Here is a 21,374-nt window from a genome sequence, read left to right on the forward strand (position 1 = left end):
AGGAGGTTATATGCACTAGTCTTCGACCTGTCACAGAGCAAACACACACACACACACACATTCATGTATATCTATATATATATATAGATATTTGTATCTTCGCATATATATGGGTACAGTCACAAAGTCTTCCGTTTCCTATTCTTATATTAAAAAACAAAAAAGGAGCGAACATATTCTAAATAACGGGGACAGATGCATCATACGTGTGTGTGTGTGTGTGCGCGCCTCCCTCCTCCCCCCCCCCTCCAGCGAATAAGCGCTACGCAAGGCTCTCCCCGCCGTCTTCCCGATCAATCCCCGCCCCCCCCCCAAAAAAAACATGCACATATACGCGCACGCACGTACACACACGAAAACAACTTTGAATAAAGTGCACAGGCAATACGTAGATCATGACGAGGTGTGTAAGGGTGGGGAGGGAGGAGAAGGTAGCGATCATGTGCGGAGCTGCTCGCGGCGTTAGAGCGAGGTCTAAGAGAGATGAACATTTGAGCGAGTGGTGTGCCTGAAGGCGTGCGTGTTGCAAAGCGTCATGAAGAAAGGAGAGGGTTTAATGTGACGAAGGGCGGGGGGGGGGATGCGCACCCGCCACGCAAGACTCAAGTACGGGGGTTGCATAGACGCGCCGCCGAGCCCTGGTCTTCCCCCCCTCCCCCCTGTTCATCGGGGGCAACTACAACCACGTGCTCGCAGCGGTGGGTCACGCGCGAGTATGGTTGCTGTCCGCTTTGTGGCCTTTAGTCTATTTCGGTCCTCACCAGTTCGCGTTTTCCAAAAACTCCCGCTTTTCTGTGGTGTTCCCTCCTCCCCCTTTTTTCTCTCTCTACGGTTTATGTTCGCATTTTTTTTTGGGGGGGGCGGCGGGGGGCTCTGAAGGAACAACATGGATGCATGGTGCACATGCATGGGTACTTCATAGATCTTTCCTTTCCCCCTTTATTTTTGCCCCTTCTCTCTCTCTCTCTCGCTGTACATGCGTATGTATAAATAAATACACACACACACACACACACACATATATATATATATATAGGCATATCTCCAGCACCGCAGCGGGCGCGACTGTGTGCGCGTGTGTATGCATTTGCACGTGCAGCTTTGTGTGTTGTGGGTACGCGATAATCTCAGATTTTTGCACCAAACAGGTAGGCGCGCGCTCAACAAACACGGGCGTTTTGAAACCACGAAACTTCTTTCCCTGTTTTTCCCCGTGTGTGGTTGCTTTGAGTAGTGCGTCTTCCCTGACAGGTCAGTCACTTTTAACGTTCTTCCTTCCCTCCGTGGTCACACTACACAGTACAGCTCACCACACCTCGTCACCATGGAGCAGTTCAACTCGGTGAAAACCATGATCGATAACCTCCGATCGGAGGACCCCGAGGCGCGTCTGAGCAGCATGCGCGGCATTCACCTCATCGCCACCACACTGGGGCCTAAGCGTACTCGGGACGAGCTCCTCTTGTATCTTACGGACTACCTCGACGACAACGACGAGGTGCTGCGCGTGTTCGCGAACGCACTGGGAACCATGCTTCCAGAAGTGGGAGGCGTAGAGTTCACCAGCAGTCTCCTGACTCCACTGGAGATCCTGGGTAGTCTGGACGAGGTCACCGTGCGCGATGAGGCTGTCACATCGCTCCAGCTCATTGGCGATCAGCTCTTCAACCCTAGTGACCCTGCAAGTATGAGTGGTGCGTCCGCCGCGGCCACCAAACGCAAAGAGTTGAATGCCAAGGCCCAGCGTGATTTTATCGAAATGGTGCGACGGTTAGGTGAGGCGATGCCGCAGTGCCGCAGCACTGCCTGCTCGCTCGTCTCGACTATATACCCCAACGCAGACGCCAGCGTGCGCTCTGATTTGATGAAGCTTTTCCAAAAGCTGTGCGAGGACGACGAGATCCTCGTGCGCCGCGCTGCGTGCGTTGCCATGGGCAAAAACTTCGCTCGTGTGCTTGGCCCAAAGGGATGCTTGGAGCTGGTGCCCATCCTAAACGCTTTTGCGAAGGACGAGAGCGACGGTGTGCGCCTGCAGGCAGTGGTCACGTGTGCCTCCCTTCTCCAGGTCCTCCCTGAGACGCAGCATTCGGCTATCCTCTTAGCGGTCCGCTCGCTTTCGTCGGACAGCTCATGGCGCGTACGATACATGACGGCAGACTCCCTAGGCTCCCTCGCTGCGGCCCTTTCGCCACCAGACGTTGTGAAGTACGCCGTGCCCGTATTTCGCTCCCTCTGCCAGGACTCGGAGCCGGAGATTCGTGCGGCAGCGGTGTACAACATGGCAAACGTGCTCACCGCTTGTCGTGACGCCACCGGCAAGAAGGATCTCTTAGTCACCGGCACTCGACTCGTCTCCGACGATGTGAGCCATGTCCGCATGAGCCTTGCGAGCGCGGTTCTCAAGTCTGTGGCGCATGTGGCCAAGGACCTCTGGGGGACTACAATAGTCCCAGCGTGCACCGCACTGCTGCGAGACGCGGAGGCCGATGTGCGGCTGGCGCTCGTTTCGGGTTTTAGCACCATGGGCAACACCCCGGAGGCAAAGGAGCTGGCACCGAGCTTGATTCCTGTTGTCATCAACTTGGCTACGGATATAAAGTGGCGTGTGCGAGAGGTGGTGGTGGCACAGGTGCCATACATCATCACCTCTTTGGGGCGGAGCGCGGAGCAGATTTTGCAGGTGTGTATAGGCCGCCTGACAGACCGCGTGGCCGCAATTCGAAACGCTGCGGTGCAGTCGTGCTGCAAGCTGGTCACGGAGCACGGCAGCACCTGGGCCGCCTCGACGCTCCTGCCACAGGTGCAGAATCTCGTGACAGACACCAACTACCTCCATCGAGTCGCACTATGCCACCTCTACGCAGCCCTTGCCAACGTTGCTGCTTTTGACTTGTCCACATGCGAGTCGGTGGTGTGGCCACAGCTTCTGGTGCTGCAGCAGGATCCAGTGCCAAATGTGCGCCTGAACGTTGCCAAGGCGATCGTGGCGCTCAGCCGCGGTGACAAGATCTCCCCACCACTAACAAAGCCAGTGTTGAGGAGCCTTAGCGAAGACCCCGAGGCGGACGTGCGTGACGCCACGGTGGCAGCACCACCGCCAAAGTCATCTACGCCAAAGTAGTTTGAGGAAAAAAAAACAAGAGCGGAAAGGCAGCCAGAAGTGAGAAGGCTCACCAGGGGGATGGGATGGGGGCGGGTCATAGAGACCGATGCTGCATCTCCTGGTGAGTGTTTTCGCTCCCGTTTGTGTGGAGAAGAGGTGGCAGATAGAACGTGCCCCGACTGCACCTGAAGTTGGTCTTGACTTGCGTGCCTCCCACCTGTGGCGTTTCTGCATCCATCAGAAAAGAACGGAGAACACCCCCCCCCCCTGTCTTGTATCTCCCATGAGTCATCTTATCCCTCCTCCCCTCTCCCTCCGAAGGGGTGGGTGGGGGTGGGTGGGTGGGGGGTGCGAAAAGAAAAAATGTGCTTTCGGATTTGCCTGGCTCTTCCTTGGGGGCACAATTATTTGCGCCCGTGGATTTATGGAATAGACGCTGCGAAGAAAAAAAAAACAAGAAAAGGGGTGATGTTGCTCTGATGCATGTGTGTATGTTTTGTGGATTTATTCTGCCCCCCCCCCTCCCCCCCTCCCTCCGTTCCCCACCCCTTCCCTGTGCACAACGTGTGTCTGTGCCCCTTCCCTTCCTTGAATCGGTGTTGATGAAATCGCCACTGTGGATCGTGCGTTTTTCTGTGAATTTGTGTGTGTGTGTGTGTGTCTTTCAGTGTAAAGGCGTGGCCCCTCCCCTCCCCCCCCTCCCCCTGTCGCACCTCTGTGCGTTGGCTTGATTAGACCCGTCCTGGTTCGCTCTCCACGTCTATTACGTTGTTCAATCGTTTTGTCACTTTTTGTTTGTTGTGGCTTGTGTTGTTGTTGTGATTCTCGTTCGGTCCCCCCTCGCCCCCCCCCCCTTCGCCTCGTCTCCGTTGCCCCTGGGATATGGACAGCACATCGAAGCTGCGGAGCCCTGAAAAAAAAAAAGACTGAGGGGGAAGAAGGAAGGGGGGGGAACGCGAAAACGGGGCAGAGTCCCCCCCCCCCCCTCCGCCCCCCAAAAAACCCTCGCTTAGTCTTGCCCTGTATTTGATTCCGCGAGGGCTTGTGCAATGTAATGTACAAGCTGATAGTGTACAAGCCATGCTGGGTGAAGGCCCATGAAATATATATGACGGGCAGACATCGATGGGGGAGTTCTCCACACACCAGAAAACTCGCGGCAAATCGCCCTCTACCATCCGAGGCGTGTATTTTCTTGATGGTTCGGTTTGTCCAGGGGATCCTCTCCAAAAGCCATTCGCCTGCTACCCTGCCCGTTTTTTTCTTGAACATCCATGACTAACGGTATCAGTGGTCCCGCAGCAGTGAAGAGAAGGGCAGACGCCTCTCGAGCAATCCCCGTCAGACTCGCGCCTTCAGCACCACCACCACCACCCACTCTTTCCTCTATCCTCCTCCTCCTCTTCCTTCTACCCCCCACCCCTCCATTTATATGTGCGTCTCTTCTTTTTCACTATTTGGGGGGCGTGTGTGCCTTCTTTTCCCTTTTATATCTCCTCCGTCTTCCCTTTCTGGGTAATGCGCGCGTGGATGCCCCAACACGTTCGTGGGCGAGAGTGAGCGTCGGCCGCACTCGAGGTGCTATCCTAAGCCCCTCAAACCTCCACCCCCCTCCCCCTCTCCCCCCCTCTCTCGCTCAACCGCATCACACTGGGTAGGAAAAAAAAACTGCACCCACACGTTGCGGCCCGAGCCTCTCGACGCGTATACATTTCTGTGTACGTGTGTATTTATTTCTGAAGTGTCTGGACGGCATATTCAAGGGGGGGGGGGCTCAGTATTGTGCTATCAAAGGGAGAGGAGGAGGAGGAGGAGGAGAGAGGAGGAGGAAAAAAAAAGAAGGTGCAGCCCAAGAGACCTCAACCCCTTACCTCTACGCCAAAATCGGTTGCACCCACAAAGGCCCCCCCCCCTGCTTTACAAGTTTTAGAATTCTTACAGGCAGTCAGTCACCGACACACACACACACACACCAAACATTTAGATGTGCAGAGTGGTGCTCTAGTGGATCCGATCCTACATCAAGATGCTGCGTCGCACACTCGTTCGCTGTAACAGGCCAAAGGGCCCTCCAGGGCTCAGGCCTGGGAGGGAGTACCGTCTCACGGTTCCCTACCGCAGTGAGGTGACGATGATTCGCCAGGCAGGCTTTAAGAAATTTAACAGCAACATCCGCGAGCTCTTCAAGAAGCCGTTGGAGCAGAACAACATCAAGGCAATACCGCGGGATTTGGGTGAGCTACCGCGCAACTACGTTATCAAGTTGCTCTTCTTTCACCAGCCTATTCGTCTTCTTGATTTGTGGGAGATGTGCAAACAACACGACGACGTCCCCCTCGACTCTGCGCGGCATCTTCGCCTGGTATTGAAAGTCGCCAAGCTGCAAAAGTGGGTGTACGCTGAGAAGAACCAAACCAACAACCTCTACTACTACTACGTTCACCAAAGCCGAACGCATGAGGTGCAGCAAATGGTGCGACAGGACGAGGTAGCGAAGCGATCACGCGAAGCCCAGGAGAAGAAGCAGGCCCTGCGAAAGGAGGAGGAGCGTCAGGCACGCGAGACGCAGAGCCTTGATGACCGCATTACCGCACTGCAGAATGCGTTGGTGAGCAACATGGGTCACATTCGTGCCTTTGACCCAGCCTATGTGGACGCCAAGCCCTACGTCATGGGGTCCGGTGCGGTCAACTGCGTATGGCATTGGGAGGGGGCGGCTGATGCTGAAGTGCAGAAGGCATCTTCACACACCAACGAACCTCTGTAGTCGTGTGTGTGTGTGTGTGTAAAAGGCTCTCTCGTTACGGTGGTCGCGATAAAGAATAACCACGGCAACAACAAAAAAGAAAATGCATGACAAAGAAGAAGAAACAAAAGGAACGACGCCATGCCACATGCATCTGCCGACACAAAAAAAAACGGGTGGGTAGTGTTGGTGAATGAGCACGCCCCCCCCCCCCGCCTCTCTCGTTTCGGGTAAAAACATACATAAATACTTGGACCCACGGGGCGAAGCGATGCTTTCCCTGTGACAGGCGCATTCTGTCAAGGACGGGTAAGCTCAGTTTCACCCGCCACCCCCCCCCTCCCCCTTCCCCCACACACTCACATACACCACCACCACCACCACCAGCAGCACCCCCCCCCCCCTTTCCTTCTCCCCCTTTGTCGCCACATTGCTCTGTATCCACCACCAGACACGTTTTGAGATTGTCAGAGGGATAAAGTTGCTGCTTTGGATTCACTCTGTACAGTGTGTGCAGTGGTCTACCGATAATCGCACGCTGACGCTTCTCACTCGTCATGGAGCAGAGCAACGGAGGGAGAGGGGGAGGGAGGAGGAGAGGTATGCATGGCTGGACACTTTATAAGCGGCGTCGGACAACATGGCAGGTATGAGCGGCTCCCTTTTCCCACTCGATCTACAGAAGACTCTGTGTCTGTAAGAAAGCCTTCCAGGTGCTTCCCTCATGACTGTGACACGTTGGTTATGCCTGCAAACACACGCTCCTCTGTGTGTGCTAGGGGTGTTCGTGTGTATGTGTGTATGTGTGTGTGTGTGTGTAGATGTGCCTTGCGTCTCTCGCTGTGCATCGCATTCTTCCTCCAGCACTCCCCTTTCTCTCGGTCTCTTCCCGCTCCTCCCCTTTCCAGAGTTGCCATCTGCAACACAGTCACTCTGCCCTGCCTTCCCCCCCTCTTGTGTTTCGGTGCCAACAGAATGCAATGGCAGCCAGTGACACCAGGTCTAGAGGTGCCCTACTCAAAACCGTCTAGCAGTACACCACCGTCTCCTTTTGGGGTGATCGTTCCAGGATACCCCGTGCAGACCAACGTCTCACCGGTTGACGCCGGGCGGTGGACAATAAACCTCGGTGTGGCACCGGAAAGCCTCGTTGTATTTCTCACGATGTCAGAGCCGCTTCCGCCCGGCTACGGCGTCGGTCTCTTCCTGGCCCGCGAGGACACCATGAGCTTCCAGTATGTCGGTGCCCTCACCCAAGAGCGGGCAAGCTCCATTATAAAAGTACCTGCCGTCTTTCTTAACCCCGCCGCGTCGACTCGAATCGTCCTTGGGCTGGCACTGGAGCGGGAGGAGGAGCTGCAAAACCTCGGTTTCACACATGAGCAGCCTCTGCATCAGTCGGAGGCGGCCACAAAGATCGTTATTGCTGAGCGACTTCTTGAGGATTTGTATAGCTTTGTTGCGAGCTACGCGCGCACCCTCACCCTGGGCGGTGGCTGTGGTGCGGGTGACCTCAGCTCTAGCGAGGCTGGAGACTACGTTGTCATGCCAGCGTCTTTTGTGGAGAAGTGGCGAACACGTGTACAGAAGAAGATAACAAAGGATGACACCTTTTGGTCGTAGTTTGTAGCTCCATAGACCACGGGCACGGGTTTTTTGTTTTTCTGAGGATTGGCAGTGCGGGAAACAGCAGTGGAGAATGCAAGTCCACACACGCACTTACCAATGCATGTGTGTGTGTGTGTGTGGGCGTGATGGCCCCGATATATTTATTGCACCGCTTCCACCTCCTTTGGTGATGTTTTCCTTTTGTGCTCTCGCTTTGGCGATGTCTTTGAAGACACAGAGGTAACGAAAAAAAAAGAGAGATTGAGAAGGGAGGGACGGGGTCCTATCTTCAAGTCAAACTCCAGGATCTTTTTTTTGTGTGTGTAAGCGTCACACATTAGTGTCCCCACTCCCCCACCCCTGTCCCTCATTCCTCTCTCAGGCGTCATCTCTCTCTTCGTGGGAAAACTCTGTTTCCAGCCACGATAGTCTGGTGCCACGTTTCATCGGCCCCCCCCTCCCTTCTTGTGTGACATTACCCGCCACGATGCTCGTTCAACAAGTCGTGTCGATGCCCCCCCCCCCCCCGACCCACTAACCACCCACCCTCTTCCTCATCTCCTCTTAAACTGCTTTCTTGCGTTTCCCTTACGCTGCTTCAACCTGCTTTCTCCCGCTCTGGGTGCGTGTGACATCATACACCCACACAAATACATCACGTGCATATATAAATATATATATATATATATATATTTATATACACACTCACACATCAAAACAACAAACCCATATTAGTTTTTTTTATGCCGTTTTCTCCCCCCTCTCTCTTTTTCTCTCTCGCTTCTCTCCATTTTTTATTTTTCCCTCTTGGTGTGCGTGTGAGCGTTTTCTTCTCCGTCTTCGCCTGCCACCTGCCCCCTCCCCCCTCCCTCCCTCCCTCCCCCCTCCCCCTCCCTCTCCCTTCGCCCCCATCTGGTAGCTCTCCCTCCCTCCCTCCCTCCCTCTACCCCCTCCCCTCCCCCCCCTCGACCCTCCCTCATTTTCCCTATTGGCAGACTCATCTTTCTCGGGCGTGTGAGTGTTGTACTAGTGTGCGCTTGCGTGTGCATTTTTGACCTTGTTGCGGACCAGTCTCGTCCTTGCGTGTCCTCAACCTCCAGGAGTGTAAAGGTCCAAAAAGTCACAGACGAAAGCAAAAAAAGGGGGATAGAGAGAAGATTGGGAAAGTGAGAGGGAAAAAGGCATATAGGAGACGGCCCTCCCTTCCCTTCCCCTCTTTTCCCCGCCCTCTGTGTGTTTTCCCCCTCAACTGTCTGTAACATCTAAGACGTACAAGTTAACACACCAAACAAAAAAAAACCTATAGCACACAGATCGTCAAGTGTGTGTACGTGTGTGTGTGTGTGTGTGATAAAGGGCACAGAGGGCACGTGTGTATTTAGTGAAAATAATCTCTCGGTCCCCCCCCCCCCCAACACACACACACACACACACACACACGCCAGCAGAGACGCGAATACGTACGCACGTCTTTGAAACACACACACGTACACACACGTACACACGTACACCTGTGGGCACTCTTTCGACAAGGAAAAAAACTAAAACGGACAACAGGTCACGGGTGACGAAGGGGGACAACAGATCGATTCAGTGTGTGCGAGAGAATTTGGCACGCCGACCTGTTTTTTTCTTCTGGCCCGTGTATCCATCACTCCGTTGACCGCCTCCCCCCCCCTCTTTTCCCTCGCTTGGTAGCGCACGGTGGCCTTCGCGCGTCGTTGTTTTACAGGTTTTACGGTGTTCTTTTTTTTTTCTGTCTTCTTTCTTTTCAGTATATTTGTGCTCGTAGAAGGGGACTGTCCGCTGTTGTTGTTTTTCTTTTTTGGGGGAGCCCTTCGTCGGTCTCAGCTCTGCTCTTCACACACTCACACACTTTGGCTCGTCTCTCACGCCCGCCCACCTCTGCAATCCCCACCCCCTCCCGCTTCTGCTGGTCTTCACTACTTCGCCCCCGTCCCTTACTACTGCACGCTTTTTCGTTTGCTCTCTTTTTCCCTTTCCGAAGGGGCTCTCCTCGTCTGCGTTGGTCTGTTAGCCTCTCTTGTTCGTCCATTTGACTCCCCCTATCCCCCCCCCCCCTTCCCCCCCCTCCCCCTCAGGGTGCGCCGCTCTCTCGCACCCGCCCTGCCCGCCCCTCTCCCTCCCTCCCCCTTATCAGTGGCACATGATTCAACACTTGGATGAACTTGTCCTCCGCAGAGTGCCACCGCTGCCCTCTGACGAGGCGCGGTGTGCACGAGGCTGTATAAAAACATCCTAATGACCGTGCCCGTGTGTGTCTGTCTGTCTGTCTCTCTGCGTCTGTTTGGGTGAGCGCATAGCAGCGCTGCTGCCAGCCTCGCTTGTTGTGAGTGCCCCGTGTCCCCCGCCTCTCCCTACCCACCCACTCCACTCCACTCCGGTCACGTGTGTCGCTGCAGGATTACTACACAAACGAGCTTCTGATGTAATGAGTCCGAGCCCTCTGCGGCGACGAGTCGATAAAACTGTCAACTATGCAATGAAGCGCTGCGTGATGGATGGGCGGGCCGGGGCCCGGGAGAGGGAGATGCTGTTATGACCGAGGCTGTGTGCATGCGCGCCTCCACGCACGTGTGTGATGAGACACCAAAGCAGGGAATCTCTTGTCGAGCGCCAGCGCACGGCGCTGGCGTGGTGACATGACACACTTTGAGTAACCCAATCCATTCATCAAATCTACTGACCCGTGCGTGTGCGTCTGGGCGCGTGTCTGAGCACGTGTGCGTCTGGCGCGTGTCTGAGCACGTCCGCGCCCCTCCGCCTCTCTGCCCCTCCTCCCTTCCTCCCCCAAATGATGAACGTGGCATCTCTCCAAGGACACCGCATTCGCACTGCGGTGCGTGACATCAGTCTTGCCTTCGAACCTAATACCAGGGCTGATGGGGTGACATGTGGGACTGTGGAATGCTTGCCCTGCGTAATGCGACTGCGTGATGAACTAGGTATACGACGAACAACTCGTCTGACAACCCCTTTTGATGACCTCACCTCTTTTGCTTCCTCACTGACTAGCAGTCGCCGCTGACAGGGTGCGCCGCTCTCTCGCACCCGCCCTGCCCGCCCCCCTCCCTCCCTCCCTTATCAGTGGCACATGATTCAACACTTGGATGAACTTGTCCTCCGCAGAGTGCCACCGCTGCCCTCTGACGAGGCGCGGTGTGCACGAGGCTGTATAAAAACATCCTAATGACCGTGCCCGTGTGTGTCTGTCTGTCTGTCTGTCTCTCTGCGTCTGTTTGGGTGAGCGCATAGCAGCGCTGCTGCCAGCCTCGCTTGTTGTGAGTGCCCCGTGTCCCCCGCCTCTCCCTACCCACCCACCCACTCCACTCCACTCCACTCCGGTCACGTGTGTCGCTGCAGGATTACTACACAAACGAGCTTCTGATGTAATGAGTCCGAGCCCTCTGCGGCGACGAGTCGATAAAACTGTCAACTATGCAATGAAGCGCTGCGTGATGGATGGGCGGGGCCGGGGCCCGGGAGAGGGGAGATGCTGTTATGACCGAGGCTGTGTGCATGCGCGCCTCCACGCACGTGTGTGATGAGACACCAAAGCAGGGAATCTCTTGTCGAGCGCCAGCGCACGGCGCTGGCGTGGTGACATGACACACTTTGAGTAACCCAATCCATTCATCAAATCTACTGACCCGTGCGTGTGCGTCTGGGCGCGTGTCTGAGCACGTCCGCGCCCCCCCCTCCCCCCCCCTCTCTGCCCTTCCTCCCTCCCTCCCTCCCCCAAATGATGAACGTGGCATCTCTCCAAGGACACCGCATTCGCACTGCGGTGCGTGACATCAGTCTTGCCTTCGAACCTAATACCAGGGCTGATGGGGTGACATGTGGGACTGTGGAATGCTTGCCCTGCGTAATGCGACTGCGTGATGAACTAGGTATACGACGAACAACTCGTCTGACAACCCCTTTTGATGACCTCACACCTCTTTTGCTTCCTCACTGACTAGCAGTCGCCGCTGACAGGGTGCGCCGCTCTCTCGCACCCGCCCTGCCCGCCCCCCTCCCTCCCTCCCTCCCTTATCAGTGGCACATGATTCAACACTTGGATGAACTTGTCCTCCGCAGAGTGCCACCGCTGCCCTCTGACGAGGCGCGGTGTGCACGAGGCTGTATAAAAACATCCTAATGACCGTGCCCGTGTGTGTCTGTCTGTCTGTCTGTCTCTCTGCGTCTGTTTGGGTGAGCGCATAGCAGCGCTGCTGCCAGCCTCGCTTGTTGTGAGTGCCCCGTGTCCCCCGCCTCTCCCCACCCACCCACTCCACTCCACTCCGGTCACGTGTGTCGCTGCAGGATTACTACACAAACGAGCTTCTGATGTAATGAGTCCGAGCCCTCTGCGGCGACGAGTCGATAAAACTGTCAACTATGCAATGAAGCGCTGCGTGATGGATGGGCGGGGCCGGGGCCCGGGAGAGGGGAGATGCTGTTATGACCGAGGCTGTGTGCATGCGCGCCTCCACGCACGTGTGTGATGAGACACCAAAGCAGGGAATCTCTTGTCGAGCGCCAGCGCACGGCGCTGGCGTGGTGACATGACACACTTTGAGTAACCCAATCCATTCATCAAATCTACTGACCCGTGCGTGTGCGTCTGGGCGCGTGTCTGAGCACGTCCGCGCCCCCCCCCCCCCTCTCTGCCCTTCCTCCCTCCCTCCCCCAAATGATGAACGTGGCATCTCTCCAAGGACACCGCATTCGCACTGCGGTGCGTGACATCAGTCTTGCCTTCGAACCTAATACCAGGGCTGATGGGGTGACATGTGGGACTGTGGAATGCTTGCCCTGCGTAATGCGACTGCGTGATGAACTAGGTATACGACGAACAACTCGTCTGACAACCCCTTTTGATGACCTCACACCTCTTTTGCTTCCTCACTGACTAGCAGTCGCCGCTGACAGGGTGCGCCGCTCTCTCGCACCCGCCCTGCCCGCCCTCCCTCCCTCCCTCCCTTATCAGTGGCACATGATTCAACACTTGGATGAACTTGTCCTCCGCAGAGTGCCACCGCTGCCCTCTGACGAGGCGCGGTGTGCACGAGGCTGTATAAAAACATCCTAATGACCGTGCCCGTGTGTGTCTGTCTGTCTGTCTCTCTGCGTCTGTTTGGGTGAGCGCATAGCAGCGCTGCTGCCAGCCTCGCTTGTTGTGAGTGCCCCGTGTCCCCCGCCTCTCCCTACCCACCCACTCCACTCCACTCCGGTCACGTGTGTCGCTGCAGGATTACTACACAAACGAGCTTCTGATGTAATGAGTCCGAGCCCTCTGCGGCGACGAGTCGATAAAACTGTCAACTATGCAATGAAGCGCTGCGTGATGGATGGGCGGGGCCGGGGCCCGGGAGAGGGAGATGCTGTTATGACCGAGGCTGTGTGCATGCGCGCCTCCACGCACGTGTGTGATGAGACACCAAAGCAGGGAATCTCTTGTCGAGCGCCAGCGCACGGCGCTGGCGTGGTGACATGACACACTTTGAGTAACCCAATCCATTCATCAAATCTACTGACCCGTGCGTGTGCGTCTGGGCGCGTGTCTGAGCACGTGTGCGTCTGGACGCGTGTCTGAGCACGTCCGCGCCCCCTCCCGCCTCTCTGCCCCTCCTCCCTTCCTCCCCCAAATGATGAACGTGGCATCTCTCCAAGGACACCGCATTCGCACTGCGGTGTGTGACATCAGTCTTGCCTTCGAACCTAATACCAGGGCTGATGGGGTGACATGTGGGACTGTGGAATGCTTGCCCTGCGTAATGCGACTGCGTGATGAACTAGGTATACGACGAACAACTCGTCTGACAACCCCTTTTGATGACCTCACACCTCTTTTGCTTCCTCACTGACTAGCAGTCGCCGCTGACAGGGTGCGCCGCTCTCTCGCACCCGCCCTGCCCGCCCCCCTCCCTCCCTCCCTTATCAGTGGCACATGATTCAACACTTGGATGAACTTGTCCTCCGCAGAGTGCCACCGCTGCCCTCTGACGAGGCGCGGTGTGCACGAGGCTGTATAAAAACATCCTAATGACCGTGCCCGTGTGTGTCTGTCTGTCTGTCTCTCTGCGTCTGTTTGGGTGAGCGCATAGCAGCGCTGCTGCCAGCCTCGCTTGTTGTGAGTGCCCCGTGTCCCCCGCCTCTCCCTACCCACCCACTCCACTCCACTCCGGTCACGTGTGTCGCTGCAGGATTACTACACAAACGAGCTTCTGATGTAATGAGTCCGAGCCCTCTGCGGCGACGAGTCGATAAAACTGTCAACTATGCAATGAAGCGCTGCGTGATGGATGGGCGGGGCCGGGGCCCGGGAGAGGGAGATGCTGTTATGACCGAGGCTGTGTGCATGCGCGCCTCCACGCACGTGTGTGATGAGACACCAAAGCAGGGAATCTCTTGTCGAGCGCCAGCGCACGGCGCTGGCGTGGTGACATGACACACTTTGAGTAACCCAATCCATTCATCAAATCTACTGACCCGTGCGTGTGCGTCTGGGCGCGTGTCTGAGCACGTGTGCGTCTGGACGCGTGTCTGAGCACGTCCGCGCCCCCCTCCCCGCCTCTCTGCCCCTCCTCCCTTCCTCCCCCAAATGATGAACGTGGCATCTCTCCAAGGACACCGCATTCGCACTGCGGTGTGTGACATCAGTCTTGCCTTCGAACCTAATACCAGGGCTGATGGGGTGACATGTGGGACTGTGGAATGCTTGCCCTGCGTAATGCGACTGCGTGATGAACTAGGTATACGACGAACAACTCGTCTGACAACCCCTTTTGATGACCTCACACCTCTTTTGCTTCCTCACTGACTAGCAGTCGCCGCTGACCCCTATTGGTAGGACAGACGCACATTTACACAAGGCCTGCACCTGCCCCTCCCCTCCCCCAGAGATTCTGGATCGTTCTTTGTGTGTGTGTGTGAGTGTGTGTGTGTGTGTGTGTGTGTGCATACGTTACTCGACATCCTTCCCCGCTCCTTATCTCCACTCATCGCATCTTGCTTTCCCTGTGATAGTCCATCCCTACAACGCATCGGGCAGATCATCGGTGCGACTCTGCGCGTTGTCCGTTTTTTTTTTTTTTGGCGCGCGTGTGCGTGCTGTGCTGTAGCTGTTGCTTTTTTTCATATCTTTTTAACCGGTCTCCCCTCTCTAACGCCCTCTCGCTCCTTCGCCCCCCCACCCCTTTTTAAGTCGATAATTGATCACACACAGGAAGAAAAAGAAAAGCCCTCACCCCCTCTTCTCCGAGCTCTCACGCCGACAAGGATTAAAGCTCAGAAGACACTCGAAGAAAGGGGGCAGAGAAAGCGAGATTGAGCGAGAGACGCAGCGAGTACACCTCCCCCTCCCCCTCCCCTCCCTCCCCCCCAAAAAAAAGCCACGAGGTAAAAGAAAAACTACCGCGTTTTGTAGGAATTTTCGTTGTCATCTCTCCTCTTGTCCATCTTTTTTTTTTGTTTATTTATTTTTTTCTTTTCTGTGTAGACCGTGCTGTTCTAGTTTGTGCTTGAAGAAACGAGAGATTGAGAGCTACGCGCTCTCCCTCCTCCCTTTCCTCTTTTTTTTGTGTGTGTCGTTGTCGTGTTTTTATCAAGAGCGTAGGTACTGCTCTTTCTTTTTTTTTCTTTCTGTCCATCTCATCTTTCATCTTTTTTTTTTGTGTCTGTCGTTTTTCTGTATTTAATCTTTTTTTATCCCCTTTCACCCCCTGTTTTTCCCTCACGTGCCTGTGTTTCTTCTGTTTTTGTGTGTACGCGTTTGTGTGTGTCTCTCTCTCTCTCTCGTTGCGTGCACGTCTGTGTGTTTGATTACGCGAGCGTCTCACTCATTCCTTTTTTGAACTACACCCCCCCCCTACACCCCCTTACACCCCCCCACCCCCACTCACTCACTCGCATCTCTTCTTTGTTGTGAGTCTCAACGCGAAAAAAAAAGGAGGGGGCGTCCATTGGTACCATACGAAGGAGAGAGAAAAAGAAACGAAGGCAAAACAAACGAAGGAGTGGTGCGTTTACTTGTGGCTCCTGCAACTGTAACGGCAGGACTTCGGGCTTTTTCTTCTCCCCACCCACCCTGCCTCCATTTGGCTTCTTTGTTGTTGTTGTTTTGGCGCTTTGCTTATTCGCTGTCGTTGCTTGGTGCCCCCCCCTCCCCCCCCTGAGAGACGACCTCTCAGAAATAATTGAGCCCACCGCACCGACACCAGTGCCAGCAGTCACACCGCACTGTTCACAAAGCGCTGCAGATCGTTAGTCCTGAGGCAAAATTTGGAAGTGGGGTGGTGGTGTAGAGAACACACACACACACACACAGGAGAGTAAAGAAGATTCAGGAAAAAACAAACAAACAAACAAGAGAGAATGGGCGGCTATCCCTCCCATGATGCGCCGAGCTTTCTGTTCGCAACTGCGGCGCAGCATCCCAGCGACGGTGGTACAACAGAAGTCTGCCTCGTCCCTTTGCTGCGCCGTTACTTCAACGATAGCAACAAGCGACTGAAGGATGCGGTGGCGCAGCTCTACTTCAAAGGGCCACCCAACACCTCTGCGCTCGCCATGCAAGCACTGCTGAACAACATTCCTTCGCATTGTGCGCCATCGGACATCTCGGCGCAAGCCTCTGTGCACAATGCCAACAGCTTGCCAAGCAGCGTCATCGCACCCGGCGGCGCACCGTCGCCGGCGCAGGTGCTCAACGCGTCCATGACCGGTAGCGCGAGCATGGACGTCAGCAACGAGACAAGCCGAAGAGCTGTTCATGCTCTCAAAGCCGTGGACCAACTGCTGAGCGAGATTGAGGCGTCTGTCCTCACCACGACTCGCACATTGTACGAATGGACGGAGGAGGCCAACGCAAAACTGCAGGAGAAGCGCTCATCCGCTATCAAGAGCTCGGACAAGGGAAAGGGCCACAAGTCGCGTCAAGTCTCAGGCGGTGCTCTGAGGGACGACCTCGGGTCCGCCCGTGCCACCGCCAATTCCAATCGTCCACTTTCGTCGCAGCAGTCGACGGCGCCGTCTTCACCCCCGGTGCTGCGACCGGTACCATGCGCTGTATGCGTCATCGAGCCAGACACATCCGGTCGCCGAGGCTCCTCTGGTCAGCAGCATACCAATAGCCCTAGTGGCATTCAGAGCAACACACTGTCGGCGATTAGTGTGCCAGCCCCAACAGCAGGTCCCAACGGACTGCAGATACCTTGTTATAGTGGCGCCAGCGCACCGTCTTCTCCAGAGTGGGTGACTTTGCAGGGCCGTCGTCTGCGCTGTGTGGGGTACCTCTCGTGCTTTTCGAAGCCCAAGTCCGTTGATGGCGAACCCAAGGATACATTAGGGTCGGAGACGAAGCCGCCCCTGCACGTGTTGCGCATCGGCGAATGCAGCCCCAAAGGGCTGGATGTGGCGCTGGAGCTGATCTTCGAGGATGAGACCAAATACACGCACCTTCTGGAGCCCGTCATTTTTCTGGCCAGTGTCATGTTTCGTTCTCAGTACCTGACGAGTAGCATGTTGCAGCGCCCCGTCCACTCGCCGGACGTTGAGAACGCCTACTACACCCACCTGCAACTCCTCAATGTTCATATAAGGCTTTCAAAGGAGCAGGTCCATCAGCTGAAGGCGCTACAAGAGCAGCTGCCCCTCATAGACTTCGTGGAGGAGATGGGTCTCAGCGAGCGGCACTCCACCTCAGGCCCCGGCGGTGAGACAGCCTCGTGTGGTGGCGGCGCAGTCTCTCTGGAGGCAACCCTGAGTGTGGGCGACATGTTGCCAGAAATTGGCCTGCCTGTGGCAGGTGACGGTGAAGCCCCTACGAAGGCCGACAGCGGTATCTCGAACCCCACGGGCGTCAGCGATGGTGGTGAGGTGGCGAAGCTGCTCCAAAGCACCGGTGGCGACGACGCAGAGAAGCCGGAGCACCTCGAGGATGATGACGGGGAGAAGAACGGGGCACTCCGCGCCCTCGTCGAGGGCCAGCCTGCCGACAAGACGGCGAAGAAGGCGGAGGAGGGCGAAAACGAGGAGGAGGAGATGACGGAATCGGGGCGTAACACAACTGCAGAGTGGGATAAAGATGCGAAGACCAGCGTCTCTCTCTCAACATCAAGCCGTCGCACACGCCGCAGTCGGCGCCGCCAGCGAAAGCAGAAGACGGCGGAGCCGCAGGATGAGATTTATCGCAAGACGCACTGCGTCATGCCCAGCATCTCCCTGTACGAGCTGAGCTCTGGTGAGCGTGGAATAGAGGCCGTTTTCGATGGCGGACTTCTCGCCCGCATGATGAAGCTCATCGCGGAGACGGCCGCCTATGAGACCGTGAAAAACTGCTTCGTCCGGTGCGACATGGGGCCGCTCATGAAGGAACGCCGCCATCTCAATCAGAGCCGCCGCGAAGCCCTGCAGGAGGAAGGTAGCGTCGAGCGCGAGGAGGAGCGAGTGATGGGCAGTACCATTGTCGCCGCTACGGTGCGCCGCTGGGTAAAGGAGGGCCTCGCTGCGGAGGAGGAGAGGCGCAAGAAGGCAGAAACAACGGCAGAGCTGCCACAGGCAGCTCCGGCCGCGGCTTCAGCCCCCCAAACCCACGCACCGCCGCTCCTGCCCCCGCAGGTATCGCAGATGATGCATGCTCCACCTATGATGCACCCAAATGTCGTGCAGGCCGGCGCCCCGAACATGATGGCCGGGACTGCGGCTTCTCCCAGTATGGTGAATCCGATGATCGCTGCACAAGCGGCGGCGATGGGGCAAAACCCAGCCATGATGCGCATGGGCTTAGTACCCTCCAACCAACCACCGACGGCGGCAGCCTCGACTTCGGCCGCACCCGCAGGTGGCCCTTTGTTCATGTTTGTTCCTGGTTTCGGGTACATGCCGATGCCCAATAATTCTCGAGTCTTGACGGCACCAGCTGCGCAGACGCAAGCAGCACACCCAACCTACGTGATCAACCCTGCGACAGGTCAGCCAATGATGTTGGCTCCTCAAGCCCCACCTCCAGGCTCGACCAACACCCCTGGAACCCCTCTGCAGCAGACACCAATGATGGCCTTCCCGTCTATGATGCACATGTACAATGCTCCGCAGCAACAGCAGCAGCAGCAGGTGATGGCGGCTGCGCAATGTTTTGCTGCTCAAGGGGCACCACAGACAGTGCAACAGCCGCAGCAGCAGGCGTATCAATACATGGTGAGTCCTAGTGGGCAATTGGTGATGCTGCCCGTCTTATCGACTCCGACACCAGCGGCACCGCACCACCACCAGCAACATCAGCAACAGCCGCAGCAGTATATGATGGCCTCCATGCCACCTCAACAAGCCCAGCAAATGCAACCACCGCAAGTGTACATGAACCCCTATATGATACCTGGAATGATGAACCCGGCTGCTGCCGCCGCCGCCGCCGCCCAACAGCAACATCAGCAGCAGCAGCAGCAGGCTCAATACCACGCGCAGCAACAGCAGCAGCAACAGCAGCAGCAGCAGCAGCAGGCCGAGGGGCAAAAAGCGTATCAGCAATTGATAGATGTGCAGGAAGAGGTTCAACTGTTGCGCCAGCTCCAACATCAGGCTCAGATGACGCAGCAGGCGCCCCTCAGCGAGCAGCAGCAGGCACAACTCTTGAAGCAGGCCCAGATGATGCTGCAGGCGCGGCGAAGCCAACAGGCTCAGTTGCAGCAATCTCAGCAGCAACAGCAAGTCCATAACCAAGCCCAACAGATGGCTCAGCAGCAACACGCCCAGCAGCAGGCGCAGCACCAGGCACAACAGCAGCAAGCAATGGCCAGCATGGCGGCTGGAGGCAACCCGCAAGTCTTCACCACTCACAATGCCACTGGCACACCGGCCAATACGCCACCGCACCAAGGCAGCGCTGCCGCACCCCCGGCGGCTTACAACGCGGCGCCTGGATCTGCTATGCCACCCCCACCTCCACCTCCACACATACAGGGAATGCAGCATTCGAACATGCAGAACATGTACGCCTACCTCCAACAACAACAACAACAGCCCACTGGGAACACGCCAGGAAATGAAGCCGCATCCTCAGGACCGGCCCCAAGTGCACCCATTGTGATCGCCAAGACGACCGGCACCAACGCCGGCCCCGCGTCTGGTGGCTCTGCTGGTACGATCGGCGATCACGCGACCACCCTCGCAGCGGTCGACTTGCGTACGAAGACGAACCCGTATCAATTTGCCGCGATCAACGACGACGACGACGACCCCTCGGTTGATCTGGTCGCCGCGATGGGGAACATCCGTGGGCACAGCGACCTCGACGACGACGACGACGGCGGCGGCAGCAGCCGATTGTACGCAAATAGTCAACTTTTCTTCAGTACGTAAGTAAACGATTGGCCTCACGAACACGTGACGGAAGAGAAAGGGGAGGGAGGGAGGGAGTAGAAAAAAAGGAGAGGAAGATGTCTGCTTGGGAAAGAGGGATCGGGGTGAAGAAAACGGGATGCTGCTTACCCCTCTCCCCCCCCCCAAAAAAAAAGAGTAAAATCTGCACAAACACACACAAAGAGGGTATGCAAGTCGATTTATGTTGCTGCGACTTCCCCCCCGTCTCTCTCTCTCTCCTCGGTGTTGCTGTTGTTGGTCGCCTATAGTTGCATAAAGCGAAGGGGAGGGGAGGGGGCACTGGCATTATGGGATGTGTTGTGTTTTTGTATTCCCGTTTGTATGTAGAGTCTCTTGTGTGTGTGTTTTACGGTTTCTTTTTTTATTACTTGTAATTTTTTTCTCTCCTGCTGTAGTCTTGTTCACTTATGTCACGGTCTCTGTGTGTGTGTGTGTGTGTGTGTGTGTTTGCTGTTTTATTTGTCTATTTCGCGCTTCTTTGTGTCGATATACCCTCTTCGGGTGTGGAGAGGGGCTGTGATTTTTTTTGATGTGATTGTTTTCAGGTTTACACTCCACTCCTCCTGTTGCTTTTGTTGTTGTTGTCTTCGATTTTTTTTTAGTACGTGAACGCCTTTTGCTTCCCCCTCCTCTCGAGACACCTCACATGGACACTGCCTTGTATGTTTGATCTTTTTTTTTAATTGTCATGTCTTTTTTTCACCGCGGGTGATTTTTTTTTCTCCTCCTTCCCACCTCTCTTTTTCGTTTTTTTTTCAATGTTTTCTCCGTTTCTGTCACTCCAGTGATGTTTGCCCCCCCCCCCCCTCCTCCTCCTCCCCATCATCATCCGTATTTCTGACTAGCCACGTTTTTTTTTTTTTTGCTTCAAGGGGGCGGTGGTACTCTTCGTTGCCGCTGCTGTGCTCATGGTCTTGTTTTTTTTATATATATATACACACATGATTCACCCACATCCATTCACCACCACCCACTCCCCTTTTTTTTTTCTCATGCTGGCGCTTTCATCTCGTTTTTTTTTCTCCCTTTTTTTTTTTTGCTAATGTTCCGCGACAGCTCTGCAAGTGTGCTTGTTGGGCATTACATGCGTACATACAAAAGGTGTGTTGTATATGTGAGTAGGTCTGTGCTGTCCTGCCATCGACATCGTCTTCTTTCACGAGTTGTGTATCTCCGCTGACATTGACTGCACCCCCCCCCACCCACCCCCCTTTTGTACAGAGTGCCGTGCTCCTTTAACATGTTCTCTGGTTTAACTGTATATCTCTGCACTCAAACGTTCACTGGCATGTTGTACGTTCTCCTCCCCTGTTTTGTTCACCGCTTTCTCCGCCTCCCTCAAGTCTCCACGTCTGGCGACACACACACACACACACACAGAAAAAAAAAGTGACAGGTGTCCTCCTCTGTTATTATAATGGCCCAATTTTTTTTTCTATAACATTTTCTTTGAAGTCGGAGGTGGTGGTGGTGAAGGAGCAATGGAGATGGGATAGACGCTGATCTGACAAGTCATGAACATGCACACGT

At 55.7% G+C, this 21,374-nt stretch overlaps 4 protein-coding genes across 4 annotated transcripts; all 4 read left to right on the forward strand.

Moving 5' to 3' along the window:
• Positions 1-1,324: 1,324 nt before the first annotated feature.
• On the forward strand, positions 1,325-3,121 carry JKF63_05938 (uncharacterized protein; the record flags this gene model as incomplete). The annotated part of the gene is made up of 1 exon (XM_067901891.1): positions 1,325-3,121. The coding sequence occupies one exon, from the start codon at positions 1,325-1,327 to the stop codon at positions 3,119-3,121; it is 1,797 nt and encodes a 598-aa protein (XP_067757597.1).
• A 2,008-nt stretch (positions 3,122-5,129) lies between these two features.
• On the forward strand, positions 5,130-5,870 carry JKF63_05939 (uncharacterized protein; the record flags this gene model as incomplete). Its single annotated transcript, XM_067901892.1, has 1 exon — positions 5,130-5,870. The coding sequence occupies one exon, from the start codon at positions 5,130-5,132 to the stop codon at positions 5,868-5,870; it is 741 nt and encodes a 246-aa protein (XP_067757598.1).
• A 954-nt stretch (positions 5,871-6,824) lies between these two features.
• JKF63_05940 (uncharacterized protein) lies at positions 6,825-7,472 on the forward strand (the record flags this gene model as incomplete). The annotated part of the gene is made up of 1 exon (XM_067901893.1): positions 6,825-7,472. One exon carries the CDS (start codon positions 6,825-6,827, stop codon positions 7,470-7,472), a length of 648 nt encoding a protein of 215 aa, XP_067757599.1.
• An 8,367-nt stretch (positions 7,473-15,839) lies between these two features.
• On the forward strand, positions 15,840-19,823 carry JKF63_05941 (uncharacterized protein; the record flags this gene model as incomplete). The annotated part of the gene is made up of 1 exon (XM_067901894.1): positions 15,840-19,823. The coding sequence occupies one exon, from the start codon at positions 15,840-15,842 to the stop codon at positions 19,821-19,823; it is 3,984 nt and encodes a 1,327-aa protein (XP_067757600.1).
• Positions 19,824-21,374: the final 1,551 nt, after the last annotated feature.

Source organism: Porcisia hertigi, chromosome 20 (assembly GCF_017918235.1).
Source record: "Porcisia hertigi strain C119 chromosome 20, whole genome shotgun sequence".
NCBI classification, from domain to species: domain Eukaryota; phylum Euglenozoa; class Kinetoplastea; order Trypanosomatida; family Trypanosomatidae; genus Porcisia; species Porcisia hertigi.